General features: G+C 54.5%; 6 protein-coding genes across 6 annotated transcripts; 1 reads left to right on the top strand and 5 right to left on the bottom strand.

Moving 5' to 3' along the window:
- Positions 1 to 319: 319 nt before the first annotated feature.
- On the bottom strand, positions 320 to 1,447 carry C8A04DRAFT_40337 (uncharacterized protein; the record flags this gene model as incomplete). The annotated part of the gene is made up of 2 exons (XM_062784905.1): positions 320 to 1,246; positions 1,304 to 1,447. The coding sequence occupies 2 exons, from the start codon at positions 1,445 to 1,447 to the stop codon at positions 320 to 322; spliced, it is 1,071 nt and encodes a 356-aa protein (XP_062633306.1).
- Positions 1,448 to 1,784: 337 nt separating this feature from the next.
- On the top strand, positions 1,785 to 2,552 carry C8A04DRAFT_15410 (ribosomal L28 family-domain-containing protein; the record flags this gene model as incomplete). Its single annotated transcript, XM_062778478.1, has 1 exon — positions 1,785 to 2,552. One exon carries the CDS (start codon positions 1,785 to 1,787, stop codon positions 2,550 to 2,552), a length of 768 nt encoding a protein of 255 aa, XP_062633305.1.
- A 322-nt stretch (positions 2,553 to 2,874) lies between these two features.
- Positions 2,875 to 5,180, bottom strand: C8A04DRAFT_15409 (tryptophan synthase beta subunit-like PLP-dependent enzyme; the record flags this gene model as incomplete). The annotated part of the gene is made up of 3 exons (XM_062778477.1): positions 2,875 to 4,564; positions 4,633 to 5,024; positions 5,133 to 5,180. The coding sequence occupies 3 exons, from the start codon at positions 5,178 to 5,180 to the stop codon at positions 2,875 to 2,877; spliced, it is 2,130 nt and encodes a 709-aa protein (XP_062633304.1).
- Positions 5,181 to 6,375: 1,195 nt separating this feature from the next.
- On the bottom strand, positions 6,376 to 8,595 carry C8A04DRAFT_15419 (uncharacterized protein; the record flags this gene model as incomplete). The annotated part of the gene is made up of 2 exons (XM_062778482.1): positions 6,376 to 6,560; positions 6,594 to 8,595. 2 exons carry the CDS (start codon positions 8,593 to 8,595, stop codon positions 6,376 to 6,378), a joined length of 2,187 nt encoding a protein of 728 aa, XP_062633303.1.
- Positions 8,596 to 10,165: 1,570 nt separating this feature from the next.
- C8A04DRAFT_15430 (P-loop containing nucleoside triphosphate hydrolase protein) lies at positions 10,166 to 12,095 on the bottom strand (the record flags this gene model as incomplete). Its single annotated transcript, XM_062778488.1, has 4 exons — positions 10,166 to 10,294; positions 10,350 to 11,239; positions 11,305 to 11,403; positions 11,477 to 12,095. 4 exons carry the CDS (start codon positions 12,093 to 12,095, stop codon positions 10,166 to 10,168), a joined length of 1,737 nt encoding a protein of 578 aa, XP_062633302.1.
- Positions 12,096 to 12,769: 674 nt separating this feature from the next.
- C8A04DRAFT_40332 (kinase-like domain-containing protein) lies at positions 12,770 to 13,597 on the bottom strand (the record flags this gene model as incomplete). The annotated part of the gene is made up of 3 exons (XM_062784904.1): positions 12,770 to 13,023; positions 13,091 to 13,322; positions 13,355 to 13,597. 3 exons carry the CDS (start codon positions 13,595 to 13,597, stop codon positions 12,770 to 12,772), a joined length of 729 nt encoding a protein of 242 aa, XP_062633301.1.
- Positions 13,598 to 17,367: the final 3,770 nt, after the last annotated feature.

The following is a 17,367-nucleotide window of genomic DNA, read 5'->3' as shown; positions in this document are numbered from 1 at the left end:
CATTCTAGTTTTTGGGACCATGACACATAGGGTCGGGTGTTTGCGTGTACGACAAGGAGGCGACGATATAAGAAAAAAAAGGCGCAAAATAACACATCGGCTAAGTCCACGGACACACAGAACGATAGAACGGGGAGAAGCAAGAAATGGACGTGTTGCCTTCGGTGGCAGATCTAATTACTCTCGTTGTACAAACTCCGATGCGATGCCGTGTCTCGTGCGTTGTGCCCCTCCTGTATCAAGTTATTCACCCCTCGCAGCCTGGTCTCACATGTCGAAATCCCTTGGGGATCTCCTGATCGATGCAACCCATCCCGTATCAACCTCGTCCAAATCGCTCCAGGTCACCTCTTACTTCCTCCACCTGCCGCCCCATGTCATGATACACCCGCGCCATCTCCCTCATCGTCTTTTGCTTGCCAGCCGAACCCGTCCCACCGTCCTGCCCAGGACCAGAATCCCTCGTGACCCCATAAGCAGTGAGCTCGGCCTCGAGCGTACGGATCGACTCATTCAACCTCCCTTTCGCGTCCCGCAAGTGCGCTGCATAGTTGGCCAACGCCTGTGCCGCCTCGGGCGTGTACGTGTCTCGACGTGCCTGCCACAATGCAACCTCGGCCTCGGCTTCCTGTCGTTGTGCCGTGAGCGCCGTTTCTGTAGCACGGAACTCGAGTGAGCGGGCTATGGGCCCGTGCTTGGCTTCTAGTACCCGCAGAAGTTGTGAGATCACGTTGGTTTGATCTTGGAGCAGGGCTGTCAGTTCTCTCGCCGCGGCCAGCCGGGCGAGTGTCAGTTTTTGTTTATGGTGAGTAACCGTGGCGGCGAGCGAGGCAGCGTGAGCTGGGAGAGCCGGTATGGAGCGGTGCACGTAGGACGGGTTGGTAGAGGGATTAGCAAGTCGTGCAAGGTGCACTGCTGAGGAATGCAGAGTCGTGGAGATGAGCCGGGCAAGTTGTGGTAGGTGCGTCGGGAAGTCGGAGAATGGTGGGTTGGATAGTAAGATGGCAGCATCATCAGGAGACAGATCCGATGGTCCCCCTAGTAGGGGTGGGAGAAGGAGCAGCAAGTCTAGCAGTGCTGGAGAAACATCACTTGGGGTTCCTGCATCCCCTTGTGGTGGCCGTAGCCGTCTTGTTAGGGACGGTGCTGGTGCGTGCTGGGTTAGCTGTGACTGTGGAGCTACATTGCACAGCGCGTCTGTCAAAATATGGTGTTTTGCGGCCCGTAGCCGGTATTCGTTCAATTCCTGAAACTCATGATTAATAGATGGTTCAAACTGGTCAAGCAAGGCCCGCCAACTCACCTCTGTCACCGCCCTGCGCTCCTTGTTGGCGGGGCCATTTTTAGTTGAGCCGTCTGAATTCAAAACCGACGTTGTGATTCTAGAGTAGAGTGTTGCAAACTCGGGATTATTCTGCAAGACGCTGCTGTCAACCGGGGGCAACATGGCGGAAGATGGTTTAAGATGCGACGCCGGGGTTTGCTGCTTGAGGCATCGCGTCCAGCACACCGTGGGGCCATAAGGAGTGGACCTGTTTGAAGTGCTGTAAGTGAGCTCCGGGCCGCTGCCAGCTGGCAGATTATGCCCCACTTCCACGCTGCCCAGCTCCCCCAAAATTTCGACCCTGGAAACCGCAGCCCACTGCGGGTGTTCTTGGGTCTTGGAAGTCGAATTCGCCAAATTTGACCACCCGCCATTCTTTCTCGACGTTTCCTCTCACAAATGCGACGTCAATAACACCGGTACATTGATCCCTCGGATTCCTCCAGCATAAGCGGCAATAATGCCGCCAATTCCCCCAGCGCAAACCTGCCTCCGGGCAGCGACGAGGTCCACGACGACATCGCTCCAAAGCCGCCAAATCCAACTTCCCGCCTCTCTAAACCCCACGAGGGCCTTCTCTACGGCAGCTCCATCCTTCTACAAACAAACATCAGTTCCCGGGTCCGATCTGCGCATCCCAACGGCCTCCGGCGCCCACCCCGAGATCCCCCCTTACCCCTACGGCCCGCGACAGACCTACCACCAGTCCAACACAGGCCTATACGGCTCCGCCTCGATCCGCTTCGGCAACAATGTGTCCGAGAAGAACGAGATCAAGACACGGCGCAATTGGCGGCCCAACGTTCAACAAAAGCGTATCTGGTCCAAGTCGCTCGGCATGTTTGTGCGGACGCGCGTGACCACACGTGTGCTGCGCACCATCGACAAGGTCGGCGGGCTGGACGAGTACCTTCTCGGCCGGAAACCGCAGCGGGTCAAGGACCTGGGGCCGTGGGGGTGGAAACTGCGTTGGCGCATCATGCAGACGCCGGTTGTGCGTGCCCGTTTGGCGGCGGAGCGGGAGGCGTTGGGTCTGCCACCCAAGGAAGAGGCGGAGATTGCTCTTGAGTCTTTACAGACGTTGCCGGGTGGGGTGGCCGCTAGGGAGGCTTTGTTGGCAGAGACGGATCAGATGCTGGCAAAAGAAACTGAGTTCGAGCTGGGCACGGAAGAGGCTTCGGGGACGGCACAGCCAGGGTTCATGAGCGAGAAGAAGCCGCAACAGTGAGGAGGGATAAAAGAGGGCGGATAGAGCGGCAGATAGGCGTCGAATTGTACCATATTGTATCAATGGGTAAATATGTACCGACATTTTGCCCTGGACCACGAATGACGAGGGTTTTGGCAACAAGGCCATCATGTCGTTAACGGGAGACGCTTAGAAACGATTGCATAATGACAAACGGGATGGAAGCGAGATCACGAAGAACTTTATGGGGGTTATGGGTCATATTCTTGAAGTTCCCAACCTCTATTGGTCTATGCTACATATTGCTCAAATGGTGTAAAGATTCTCACAAGATTTCCGACGCGATCCTTGACCAAGTAGCTTAGAAACGCAAGTCCCAGCCAATCTTGGGGCCAAGCTTGGGAAGCTCGTCCGCGACACTCTGGACGTCCTTATCACCACGGCCACTCAGGCAGATGACAAGGTCCTCGTCCTTCTTCATGGTCTTGGCCAGCTCGATGGCACCAAAGATGCCGTGGGACGACTCCAACGCGGGAATGATACCTTCCAACTGGCTCATGAGACGGAACCCAACAAAGGCGTCGGCATCAGTAGCGGCAATGAACTTGGCGCGCTCCGAGTCCTTCCAGTTCGCCAACTCCGGGCCGACACCGGGGTAATCCAGACCGGCGGAAACGGAGTGGGTGTCGCTGATCTGGCCGTGCTCGTTTTGCAGGATGTACGTGCGCACACCATGGAGCACGCCTTTTGTGCCAGCCGCGAGGGTGGCGCTGTGACGCAGGGTGTCAACACCGTCACCGCCGGCTTCAACACCGAGAAGCTTCACGCTCGGGTCGTTGCTGAAAGGGTAAAACATGCCGACCGCGTTGCTGCCACCGCCCACGCAGGCGACCACGGCGTCGGGAAGCTTGCCGCGCTTCTCGAGCATCTGCGCCTTGGTCTCGTTGCCAATGACAGACTGGAAAGTACGGACAATGGTGGGGAAGGGATGGGGGCCGATAGCAGAGCCAATGATGTAGTGGGTGTCCTCGAGGTGGACCACCCAGGCACGAAGGGCCTCGTTAACGGCATCGCGGAGCGTGCGGCTGCCGGCTTCGACAGCGACGACCTTGGCGCCCAGGAGCTTCATACGGAACACGTTGAGCGCCTGGCGACGAACATCCTCCGCACCCATGTAGACGGTGCACTCCATGCCAAACTTGGCGCACACGGTGGCTGTGGCGACACCGTGCTGACCGGCGCCGGTCTCGGCAATGATCTTGGTCTTCCCGAGGCGGCGAGCCAGAAGGAGCTGACCGAGAGCGTTGTTGATCTTGTGTGACCCGGTGTGGTTAAGATCCTCACGCTTCAGCCAGATGTTGGCACCACCGGCGTACTCCGTCAGGCGCTCTGCCTTGTGCAATTGCCCTGGGCGGCCCATCCAGGGGTAGTAGGAGCGGTACTCCTCCCAGAAAGCCGGGTCGTCCTTGATCTTGTTGAACCCCTCCTCCAGCTCGGAAAGGCAGTCCATCAGGGATTCGGGGACATACTGGCCACCGAATTCTCCAAAGCGCTCGGGAATCTTGCCGTGCATGGCGGCCAGCTGCGCCACGAGGTCATCGGTGTTGCGCACAACGTCGTCCACATGAACCTCCCCCTGTGACTCCCTGGCGCCCGAAACAGCCTCGACAATGCCAACCTCGCGGGTGGTTTCGTTCGACCCTCGGCCACAAAGGTAGGCGCAGAAATCCTCCACGCCCTTGCATTCTTCGCCCTTGGCCGCCTTCTGGAGAGTGGTGACAATCATGCTACCAACGACCACACCGTCGGCCAGCTGGGCAATGGACGTGAAATGCTCCCGGGTACTGACGCCGAAGCCCACAGCTGCGGGCTTGTCGCCACTGTACTTCTTGACCCGGGATAGGAGCTCGGGAAGGTTAGCGTTGATGGTGCCGAGAGCTCCGGTGACGCCCTGGCGGGAAACGACGTAGATAAACGAGTCGGCCAGTTGGCAAAGGATCCGCATGCGGGCATCGGATGTTGCGGGAGCGATCAAGGGGACGTAGGACAACCTGAGAGAAGACCATGTCAGCCAGAAATATAAATAAAAACAGAACGGAACAATGGAAGGGCAACTGACCCGCCGTGAGTGCACCACTTGCGGAAAGTAATGGCCTCCTCGGGGGGGAGGTCCACCACGATGAAGCCGTTAACACCGGCCTCGTTGCAGTCCTTCATGAGGCGCTCCTCGCCGTAGCTGAGCAGCGGGTTGTAATAACCCATCAGCAAGATGGGAGCGCGCACGCCGAGCTTGCGGGCATCGCGCACCATCTGTAGAGTCGACTCGATCGTCACGCCATTCTGGAGAGCGACGGTGTTGGCAGTCTGAATGGTCGGGCCGTCGGCAATGGGATCGGTAAACGGGACGCCCAGCTCGATGACGTCGGCGCCGCCCTTCTCCATAGACAGAATCACGTTGGGAGTGGCCTCTGCCGTGGGGAAACCGGCGGTCACATAGGTGACGAGGGCAGCCTAACGAGAGTTTGGTGTTAGCGGCTGTTCACATGCCTCTCATAAACATTGAAAAGGGCGCAAATGTTGTTATTGAGAGCAACAATAGCGCTGCCAAATTTCACATACCCGCTTCTCGGCCTTGCAACGCTGGAACGTCTTCTTGATCGCCTCCATGGTGGGCAGCTGCGGTCAATTGGGTCGGCTGGGGTCGGGAGGACTTGGGATTGCGCACAGGGGATGGGAGCGCAAGAGGGTGAGGTTACCAAGTAGGAGAACGACGTTGCCCCGGGAGCGGCGTTGAATGTTCAAATACTGTGAACCAGAGGAGGCGAGTGGAGGGGCACAGTTTGAGCGACCCCACTTTATTTTTTGTTTCGGTTGGACCCCGCGCCGCCACCAGCGAGTTCCCAGGCCTGTGGATACGTACAGTATATGTTGCAGGGCCTTTCCAAAGGACTCCCGAACCGCAGTCGGGCCATGCAATGCGAACATGTTCCGTATTCTTTTTGGAGACTCCGCGGGTTAATCTGTACCCGACCGTTACCAAACGAGCAAACATCCAGGTCCGGACCTCCCGAGGCACCGAACAACAATTGAGCCCCGGACAAGGATGATTCTACATGTACAGTAATAATTACTATGTAGTAGCAGCCCAGCCAAGACGAGCTGACTCTTTCATGGAGATGCTCGGCGGGGCAGCGCCGCATTAGGTAAGCGGGGCGGTAACGAAGGATGAAGACATCCATTGACCATGAAACTTCTTTGGTTGGGCAAGGATAGAATGGGGAAACAGCACTACACTAGATTCCTGAAGGCGTGTTCAGATTGGGTCACAGAGTGTGGCTGCGGCACCCTCTGCCCGCGTCGCGAGCCCGCGAGATTGTGTCCAAGCGGTGTCCAAACAGTCTCGAAAAGCGGGCTGATTCTTCCGTGGGAGGGGTGTTGGCTTACCCACAGCAGGACAGGGGCTGGTAAACACTTATCCGGCCGATCACAGGCACCTCAGAATTTCAACAACTGCACCATCTCGCATGTCGAAAACGGAAATATTGGTCACGTCAACAGCAAAAAGTATGAATGTCATGGACCAAAGCCAATGTATTGAACGGGTATATCTTCTTCTACCGGAAAAACAAAAGAAACCAGGCTTCAAGCTGGCAGTTCGCTCCCTTCAAACATCCACATCGCATCGCAGAAACGCCAAGCTCCCCATATCAAAAGGCCAAACGCGACAACGCAACGCCAACCGCCCACTCCTCATCCATTATTATACCGGCGAGTATATCGACGGCGTCCGCGCGCCCATTGCCGGATCCTCCACCTCCGACTCAGTTGAGCGATGACCCCGGCGAGCGTTGTCCGACGGCCTCTAGCGGTCGTAACCATCATCCACCTCCGGGTAACTGCTCTTCCTCGCGTGCGACGGCCACCGCTCCGGCCCGGGCCTCCCTCGCTTGACCTGGCCGCTGTAAACAACATCATCAAATGCCGGCGGCGGGGGATCAGCGTGTCGTGTGGTGCTGTTGCTCCCATCTTCAAACCCACCGCGAGCGCCTCGCATGGTGCTGCTAAAACTGCCACCGCTACCGTCGCTCCCGCTGCTTCCCGGCGCCTTGACACCAAACCGCTCGCCGCCTTCAGCCCGCGTTTTCTCCGTCTTGGCCGCGGCGACCAGCGCGCTCGTGGCGCCTGACATGACAATCAGAGCGTAAACGAGTAGGAGGGCCGTCGAGATCAGCGCCTCTTGCACGATGCTGTGCTCAAGCTTGGTGATGACGTCGTTGACCGCCGATGTGATCTCGTCAGTGGTGACGGTCGATGGGGACGCGAGGAAACTCGTCAAATCGTTGTCGCCGGTGACACTAGCATTGGCGCCTTGCGAGAAGATGTCGTTGGAGAAGAGGGGCAGTGTGACGTGGGCGTTGTCGTGCACCCAGGTGAGACCCTTTTGCACTGTCTCGACTTTGCGGGTGATGATGCACCCGACCAGGTTCCGCGCTGTGTTAAGCAAGATGGTGTCCTTGAAGACGGCCGTGATGGCCTTATCAATTTCGTCGTCAAACGTGGTGAGCGTGTTGTTGACAGCCGTCGTTGCGTTGCTGACCCAGCCAAACACGTCGTCGTTGATGTCGTCCTGGAGCTTGATGATCACCCCGTTGGCGTCATCAGACCAGTCTGTTGACACCTTCTTAAGTGTACCGACCACGTCGCCAGCAAAGTCGCCAACCTGGTTCGCGAGGGCCGGGGCCTCCTTCTGGATCGACCGCAGGATGATGAACTGACAAAGACAAGAGAACAACCCGGCCATGGCCAGCGAGAGCACGAACAACGCAGGCAGCGAAGTCCCATACGCAATAGTCCACCGCACCAGCAGCTGGTTCTTGAATGCCTTAAATTTGGCCGACAACCACAATCCAAAACCCCCCGTGTAGGGCCGCGACGAAAGGTACACCACGTCAAGCGTGTCAAATCCGCGCTCGGTGAATTCGCGCGCCCGCTGCTTCTCCCTCCGGAAGCGCCGGATCTCGAGGAAGCCCATGACGACCATGGCGAGCACAGCTAGGATGGGAATCACCACGGCGAAAGCAATCTTGGCCGTCTGCACGATGTTGAAGAGCGTCTCGAAGAAGTCGTTGAGGAATGAGTTGTCGGAGCAGAACGACAGCGCCTGTTTCTTTGCGACGGGAAAGACAGAGTCGTCAAACTGGTACGAGCCCAGGCTCTCGTTGACCTGCTGCTTCAGGAAGTTAAAGGGAATGGCGATGGCATTCTTGGTGAAGTTCTCAACTTGGTCAAATGTCGGAATCGTCGTGTTGAGCGCAACTAGGTCCTTGACCAGGTCCTTGCTATTAACCTTGATGTCATTGAGGTCGTCGAGATTTTTGGTGATATCGATTTTGGGCAGGTTAAAGTCGACGCCGCCAAGGAAGCCAGAAATCTTGTCCGGGATCTCGTTGATGGCATTTTGGACGTCTTCAACGGTATGGGAAATTTGACCGGTGATAGTGCCGATCGCCTTGTTCATGACCTGGGTCGCGCCTTCGACAACCTTGACGGAGACATCGAGACCCCCGTGGATCAGGGCCGCGATCAGGCAAGCGTAAGTTCCCACGTACATGTTGATGATGAACAAGATGAGGTTTTCGACACCCGTCAAGATCAACATGAGCGTCTTCACCATGCCCGAAACAGCCTTGGTGATGCCATCCGCCGCCAACGAGTTGACACCGACGGAGAGGTAGTGCGGCATGGACGCCATGGCGCTGCCAATATCCTCCACCTTGGTGCAAGCGGAAAGCGCCTTGGTCTTGGCATCACCGATGTTATCATGCAGACCCGCCGTCATGATGAGCACCCGCACAAGCACGAGGATGAGGAGGATGGTCCAACGGTTGAACCAAAGCTGTGAGAGGCGCGCTCGGAGGCCCAGGTATGGTGTAACGGTCGGCGCCGTATGGGCGTATGGCTCTAACTTGCTTTGAGGCTCATCGCGATTGTGGAGATCGACCGTATGCCAGGCGTTGGCGTTGAGATTCGATGGCAACGCCGGCACCGGAGGCACCGCCCCCGTCTTTTCGTTATAGGTCATGGTATCGGTCGTGGCGGTTCGTATCGTGAGAAAATAATGAAAGTCGTAGAACTAGTATATCGCGGAAGCGTGGTGTCGTTGAAACGGTTGTTGATTAAGCTTGGGCGGTTACCGGATTAGGAAACTGGAGATCCGTGTGTGGTGGTGTTTGCTGTAAGGAAGGAGACCTGCTACCTCATGCCGATGGGAACGTTGAAACTCTAAAGGAAAGAAAGAAAAACGATGCAAAGGGAAAATATTAACTGTTCCTGGAGATGACCACAACACCTATTGGGTCATGGCTCCTGGTGTAGCAGGAATAGGGAGAGAGGTGGGATGTGAGGTGGCCGAACAATAAACGTGGGTTGGGAACAATAGCGATACCCATAAAGACCCGCCATTGTGTGAGGGGGCCGGCGGGCACAATAAGAAGTCACCCGCGGCCGCGAAACAAGGCCGCATAACTTGGGACCGCTGTCAATGGAGAAAACAATGAGACAAAGATAGATTGCTCCCCTGGTGGTCTCTTTCATCTATCCAGCACTCAAAACCAGTCATGCTGCCTTCGCGTTCCTCAACGAAGCGCTGGGCTGGCTCCGCTAAGAAGCGCCTGGCTTACCACAACCACTCGTTTCTCTGGCCCCAGGCCGTGAAGCGGCAACCCAAACCGCTTAGCCCCACCCCTGTCCGAAGCTCACTGCCCAAATCGGGCACTTCGTCAGTGGCGTTGCCGGGAGAATGCCGACAAGCATGAACGGCATTACACCTTTGCTAGGAATTTTAGGGCTCTTTAACCTGTTCTTCTTCGCGGAGATCGTGGCGGTACGGGGTTTTGGGTGGTTGGCCTGGTCATATTACCATATGTTCCAAGTTTTTAATTCGAGTGGCGAAAACGGAAACAAAATAAATTAGGAAATGATTTACGATTCGAGGTTCTTTTCGAGGGACAGCCCGACTTGTTCGAGTCGCATGGCATGCCTAGTCATTCTTGCCATTCAAGCCATTCCCACAATTGACCGATTGCATCGACCGTTCACAATTTGACAGGACCGTCACACTGCAAAGAAAAAGCCAAAGGCGCAAATTCCTCCCTTAGCGCACCGGAACGCAGCGGCTGCATGTCGCAGGACGCAGGTCCATTGTTGAAATGATTGGCGCTCAGGCACTGCCGCGAAGAACAACAAGAAGGCGGCTCGGCGGCTAGAGTTAGCGCACCCCACCTGCATGTTTGCCAAATAAGCCGCCCACAGGCGAGACGAACACACGTCAAAGAAGCGTTGCGGGCCTCGGGCCACGTTGACATTTTGCGAATCGTTCCGTTGGCTTTCCATTAGAGGAAAATATGGGTCGGGGAGGATGTATTGAATCGTTTCAGGCCTTCGAGAATTCATGTGGTATTCCGAGCTACTCTAATGTTTCACAAGAGTCAATGAACAAGGAATTAAGACCGAGATCCCCAGGAACAGATTCAGTGCAGGAACTTTTCCCTCTCCCTCCCTCAACGCCGGAACTCCATCACAGATTATGGTGGGCCTAGCTCCACGGCCCGTGCCCCCGAATGGTTATAATGCCGAGCAACTCCTTGCCTTCGTTACCTGCGCTGGTGGCCATTTTGCCGTGGCTGGCTGCCGTATGCCCTCCTAGCTTGAGGTTTCTTGTCCCTGCTCATTCCTGCTGCGAGGGTGATGTCGACTCTGGGCGGTGTAGAGAATCCAAAACCCTATGCATTCATGTTAACAAAGCTGATCAGTATGGCCCGGGGAAGACTTTCTCACCTTGGCAACCTTGACCAGGTCGAGTTTGTGGACATCAAAGACACTCCGAAGGCTATGAGACGCATATGCGTGGAGGTAGGAACGGTATCCTTCCTTCGCGCTCTGGTTCAAATAATAGTTGCTCCCGATGAGTTTCTCTAACTGCGACTGGACGTTGAGAATCTTGTTCTTGGGGAAGTCATATTCAACAACCGGCACCTTGGCAGCCTTGAGGTGGGCGAGGAACCCCAACTCGCAAGGCTGAAGGAAGAGCAATGAGCGGCCCTTGGTATTGCTGCCTCTGGCAGTCCGGCCGACGCGATGGATGTAATCGCGGGGGTCATCAGGCGGGTCGAACTGGACAATCCAGTCGACCTGAGGAATGTCAAGGCCACGGGCGGCGACGTCGGTACAGACCAAGGTTCCCTGCTTAGCGTTGCAGAACTCAAAGAAGGTATTGGTACGTTTTTGCTGTTTCTGCTTCCCGTGGAGATCAAGGACCTGGAGGTCGATGTACTGCAGCAGCTCGCTGTAGTACTTGACGGAGTTGCAAGAGGACAAGAAGACAATGATCTTCTTCTTGGCCATCTTCTTAAGGAAAGAAAATAGCAATAGGAAGCGCTTGTCAGCGTCCACCACCACATAACCCTGGTCAAGTCCTTCAACGGTGCTGAACTGTTTTTGCTCATCGACGTTGATATAGAGAGGCCCGGGGCGGAGCGATATCCTAGCGAGGTCCTCGACCTTGGTTGTCTGTGTGGCCGAGAAAAGCATGGTTTGGCGGTTATCCTTGGGCAAAATATTGACGATCTGACGCATCTCGTCCTCGAAACCAGTCTCCAATATTCGGTCCGCTTCGTCGATGACTAGGGTCTTGAGGTTCTTGAAAACGAAAGGCGTATTCCGGAGATCTATAGACACTGCATTCAGCATGATGGGGGCTCGAGTGTGGGACATGAAGGAATAAACAACTTACGGTCGAGTAGCCGTCCTGGGGTTGCGATCAAAAGATTGACTCCCTTCCCTAGCTTGGCCCGTTCCGCCCCAATGTTCGCACCTCCTATGACCACACCGTCTACAGGGTCAGGTTAGCAACGGCTCCCTACCAATGGCCCCCAGGTATGCTTCTCCACGTCGAGTTTACTCACATGTTTGGGAGTGGTTCTTCATCAACTCCCGCGCAACACCGAAAATCTGCAGTGCCAACTCCCGTGTAGGTGTGACAACGATCGCGCCGGTGCCGTTCCTGGGCTTGAATCGTAAAGAGCTGAGCATCTCAATGGCGGGAATAAGGAATGCGAGGGTCTTGCCGGAACCCGTCTTGGCTGCCCCTAAAACGTCCTTCCCAGCTAATAGAGGAGGGATGCCTCTCCGCTGGATCTCCGTCATTGTGGTGAACCCCATATCAGCAATTGCCGCCATTGTCTTGTCGGAGAGCTTCAGCTCTGCGAACGACTGCGCATCGGTCGATACTGAGGGACCCAATAACGACCCCTCTCCGTTCGCAGCGCTGTCAAGTTCAACAGACGAATCCTGGGCCCCGGATGCGCCGTGAAGTGATTCTGTATCTCCAGCCTGAGATCCACTGCCGCTAAGGCTAGCATCTCCAGCTTCAAGATCGCTTGTGGCATCGTTGGTCTCGCTGTCGCTCTCGTCGGGCGTCGGGTCCCTCTTCAGCCTTTTACCCTGGGACGCAGTGCCAATTGGGTCGGCCTTGACGCTCTTTCCATCCTTGAACTTCCTCTTTTTGCCAAGATCGGAACCCATTTTAGGTGTTGCGCACGACGGTGTTGCGCGCGACTGTGTGGTGCTGCTGTTGGCGAAACTTGCCGGAATTTTTTTTCTCTTGATGGTAGCTTATCGGAAACCAGCGATGGGCAGGTCAAGTCTTGGCAACTGCCCAAAAAAAAAACTTCGGTCAAACGTTGCCCCATGTTCCGGCGGGGCGACGCCCGGGCCAGGGCCAACTTCCCAGGGCCTCTGTTCCTTCAACGCGCCTGAGGTTCTCGAAACCGAACAATAAAACAATTAGCGCCGACTACTTTGTGTGGAACTTATATCCCTTTTGTTTTCAAGTTCTAGAAACCGGGAAGTTGGCATCAAAGACTTTTGAACACACATTTTGGAAAACAAACGATTAGCATTGAACTTTTCCTTTTTTTTTCTTTTTTTTTCATGAATTAGTCGACTGCTAAGTTGCTTGACTGCGCTTGCCCAACATTCTCGATAAATCGACCGCCGAGGCAGTGTTGGGAGCTAGCAATGTAAGGCCATTGGGCTGACCGGTTTTATTGAGGTAAAGCCGGTGCTGTGACCTCAGTAACTAGTTCTCAGTGGTCGTGGCGAGCTTACCTCAACGGAAAACAAAAACCCATAGCCCCTACCATAACTACTCCGTAATTACGCCGCCTACGGTTGTCACCCCGCATCTATGTACAAATTCAGGTATCGCCGAAATACTTCCGCTTGATTCTCTCCATCTCCAACTCATGTGGCATGGGCTCCAAAATCTTGTCTACCTCTTCAGCCCGAAATTCCATCATGGGGTTGACATTCTTGGCACATGTGTACTCCCAGTACGGTGGCAGCCATCCTGCTATCTCCCAGTCCACAATGCCAACCACATCATCTCCTTCGATTAGAATGTTCAGGCAACTGAGATCGCCATGCGTTAGGACGGGCCGGGAGTTTGACTCTATAGAACTCAAAGAGGTCCTGCATATCGCTTGGCAAATTTGTAATCGTGATATCCAGGTCTATACCGTTCGCAAGAGCCTGGTGGAAGTCGCGGGTGGTACAAAATGGTCCCCAGAGTAGACTTGACGGCAAGCGACAGTCGCAGAACGGGCCGCCGTCAACACTGCCGACGCTTGTTCCTTCGGGAGCAGGTATAGACCGGATTTCGGTGATCATCCGACGTAGCTGGGTGTAAATTCTCGACTTCGACTCTTCCGAACGGGATCGCCAACCCTGACACACCATTTTGCCATTCATCTTGCTCATCACGGTGTAGGTACTACCCTTACGAATAAGGCGCAGTATATCTTCGGCACGGGAACGGAGGTGTGTTCTGCAACAAATCGCATTGCGTGCGCTTCAGCCAAAGTCGCAACTAGTTTTACCTTGATGCACATGTTGAATATGAACATCAACCCAGGAGACGGTTTCGTTATCCACCGTAAATACTTGTGATAGTTTGCTGCGACAAGGAAGAGGACAAGAAGTCGAATGAGAGGCCCAGCGCTGATGGGTTCCGTGTTGGGTGGCATGTTAACGCACCTGTAAGCGAGATGGTCTCAAGCTGTCGAAAATCGTGAGATTGATCCCCGCAAATCGCTTAGTCCGGTCAACGAGAGGTGATTCTTGAGTTACCCGACTACCTGAGGCGGATGTTAAGCGCTCGCAGAGGACGGTGCGACCCAATTCCAGCAGAGGTATCAGGTAAACTGGTAAAATCGAAATGGGAGACTCACCGCCACGGAATACATGCGATGCAACAGCTAGGCCCGCAGGGATACCCATGTATCCGTAGGTCAAACCCAACTACAACCCGTAACCCGTTGAGTATAGGTAGGTTGAAGGTTCAGATAGGTAGGTTAAGTTATAAGATACCCAGGAATAGAGGTAAAGTTCGGGTTATTGGTTTCTCTTCAGGGGAAAAACTATTCATCATTTTTGATTAATTACTGGTACTACACAAAAGGCTCGTCGCCCCCCAAGGTGGTAGAAAGAACCCTCTTTTTGTTGGATAAGTATGCTGTCTACGTGTAGCTGAGTGATCTCCTGCTGTTAAATTATAGCCCCTCCACCTAAATCCCTCCTTGTTAGGTAGGTAGGCTCAGGGGGGATTGCACAGACTAATTATATCACTCTTCTGCAATCTCGGATTGTTTCCTGTGTAGCTCGCTTAGACATTAATTATGAACTCGATTGTGGAGTAAGCTATGATGGCGGACCGCCCCTCCGAGGCTATTGAGTCACCATGGCTGGATATCCTGGTTGTTAATTACGGTACAAAAACCACTTACTGCGGCCGAAAATGGCACTGATTATTATTTCATCGTTGAGGTACAACGTTGCGTTGACGATGATTTGCCACCCCAACATGTAATGGTATGATTAGGTCTCGCCCTGCTTGTGTCTCGCTAACGCTCAAAGGTTTTTTCAACAGTAGAAGCGAAGATTTTACACAAATTGAGAGCAGCGCTTCACTATGAAACAATCACACGTACAGCGAGTTACTACTGCCTGTTGTCCTCCGGTGTGGAACACCCCAGTAGTAAATGCCTGCAAGACACTTCCTTTAGGACACGAGATCCTTAAGGAAGCGTTATGTCTCCAAACTGTCTCAACTGTCTCAATGGTCTAGTTGTACCGGAAGTTATGCCTGCTCACCCGCTATAAATCGAGGATAGGTTCAGGAGTACTCTTTCTCTAACCCGATCCGGGCAGCCATGCTCCTAGTATATCAGCATACCTTTTGTGACAGATAGTTCTCGTAAGCGCAAAATTGTCGGAATCTCGGAGACTCGGGGTGGTAAATTGGGGGGCGGAGAACCGGGATTTTGTGTATGTTGAAGTGTACCTAACTATCAACGTTATCACAAAGGGCTTGAGAGACATGGGGAAGGGTCCGGATGTGGAAGTGGCCGAAGGCTAGGTTCTTATTAGGGCCCCTCCTAAGCTGCACGGAAAGCTTAAATAATCTGCATTGCTCAATTTGACCAGATTAAGAAGTAGAGTCATGACATCGAAGCAATGGTCTCTCAGGCAAGATACAACGGCGTGATCCCCCCGGGTACACGGTGGCCACATTGTGAGTGATAACTTCGGGGATGTTGCCATTGGCATTGCTATTTGGGTGGTGGGCAAGCGGATTAGGGGCGAGGGGGACAGTGACAGGAAGAAAAACTCACGATCCCGTGCTAGCCTACTCCCAGACCTCTTGACAGATCCCGCTGGCCTTGCTAATCGGTAGCAACAACGTAAGGCGTGCCGACAATTAGGGCTTGAACCAGTAACACCCGAGCGGTATCTAGTCTCAGCTTCCACATGTACCAGTGGCTTCTCCGGCGACGACCAAGAGCCGATGTCTTACTATACCGTTGTTGAACGCTGCCTTTTTGCGGCATTTCAGTTATTGCATCTCTGCATCTCCTCACCCCCTTTCGGCAAATGTCCCCAATACCACCATCCATGCAGTTAGCTTCCTTGTTTGCTTGTTCATATCTCCCGCGTATCTGCAGATGGCCGGTGTCTGGCACCTCCGTTTTTCTATCATGCCAAGAACGGAAGGTCATCGTTGATATGACCCGGCCCGACTATCTTTCGAGGCATTGGTACTACGGTCTACCCGTTCTTGTTGCCGACGAGGTTTCACATCACTGTGCGAGGTAATCCCGCGTTACAGTCACTTATTAGTCAGTCCCAGGAACAACATCCCAATCCGGCTTGATACCACTTGCTGTGGGCGCGCTTGGTTCGATTGAGTCCTGTCCTTTGGCGGAACACTTAGGTTTGAGCACAGATATTCCTACCGAGAAACTTCCGGACCAATCCTTCAAAATCAACTTGCAAAGTAAAGTTTTATCCCTGACAGTTCGATCACTTGTCCCGTTTTCGGTTGCCCAAAAAGGACAACCCCACCAGAGCCCTGACTGAGATTCTGCGGTCATGAGAACGAGACTTTGTCGTACTATAACCGTTACTGCTTAGAAGGGTGGTCGTAGTGGTGGGGGACTTCTAATTCCAGGGATTCCTTGGCCTTGTTGCATGTTCCTACAAGTCACCAGGGTGACCACACCGGGCAATCAGTACAAACAGAGACAATGGTGATGGTTTCGCGATTCACTCGAATTCGGTGTTTTGAACTTGGCAGGAAGGATACAAGTAAGCAAAACCACAAACCCCCACTTTCGCTCAGGGGGCAGAGACTCCTGTTGGTCACATGAGCCTCCGAACCAGCTTGGCATTTGTCGAAAGAACCTCCATTGCCTCGCGCTCGCACCAAATATGGATGTCCTGAAGGCGTTGCGCAGGCGCGACTGCCGAGACTTGAAGCGACGAGGGCCAGCTGCAGCTTCCTCAACACAGACTCGCGCTTTCCAATCCATGCCATTTTCTTCCGGTTTCAACCGGGACAGCGCACGGCCCAGGTGAGCAACCAAATCTCGTCAGATTCTGCGCGAGCTGAACACGCCATTGGGCGACAAGCCGAGGGCAAAAGAGCTGTCAAACTCGGGTGTCAAAAAAAATCAAGGGCGAGCGGGAGAAAAGCTCGTCGGTTGAAATCCCCGGATGAAAAAGAAGGCGGTCTGCAGGAGGTGCGCAGGTTCTGCACGACGCTCTCCAGGGTAAAACCCATCGATCGCATCACAGACAACTGCATCACGGCTGGGGAACCCCCACTTTTGGGGGCTCCGACTCAGGTCTGTTCGGCGAAGTGGCTAGGGGACTGTTGGCCCGGCCATGGGGAAAAAGGCGGAACCCGGGAGCTTCCACGCCAGGGGTGTTACCCGCTGGCACACCCAAGATGGATGCCGCCCTGGTAATCCCGATTGCGATTGATGAAGCTCTGCGACCACGTCTTGTGTGACCTATTTTGCATGTGTGCTCGTCGTTTTCCCCTTTGTTTTATTTCCCTCTGCCATTGAATCTCGCCCCCTTGTGTGGAACTTTTGCCATATTATCCCAAGGCACGCCCCCTTCCCCCCCTTTTCACACTCGAGCCCGTGTGGCCTTTATCCGCCTGTGCCCATCGCCGCGGCGACCACGACAGCAGCGCAAAGTGACGTCGCAGCCGGGAAGGTGCCCCTCACAGCAGCCCACCATCGTCACCCGCTCACCAACATTGGAACTCGACCTGCAGCCAAAGACCGCCCCACGGGAGTGCTCACGCGATCAACTACTACGCACGCTCCACGCCCACTGCGCTGACTCTTTGCACCCCCGGAAGGTCAATCCAGCTGCTGCTACATGTCTCGACCGTCTCTTCCACTCTCCTCTACCTCTCGACCACTGCTTCATCGGCTACCACACA

This window comes from Dichotomopilus funicola, assembly GCF_033296635.1.
Source record: "Dichotomopilus funicola strain CBS 141.50 unplaced genomic scaffold C8A04scaffold_92, whole genome shotgun sequence".
In the NCBI taxonomy this organism is placed as follows: Eukaryota; Fungi; Ascomycota; class Sordariomycetes; order Sordariales; family Chaetomiaceae; genus Dichotomopilus; species Dichotomopilus funicola.
This window is presented reverse-complemented; position numbering and strand designations above follow the sequence as displayed.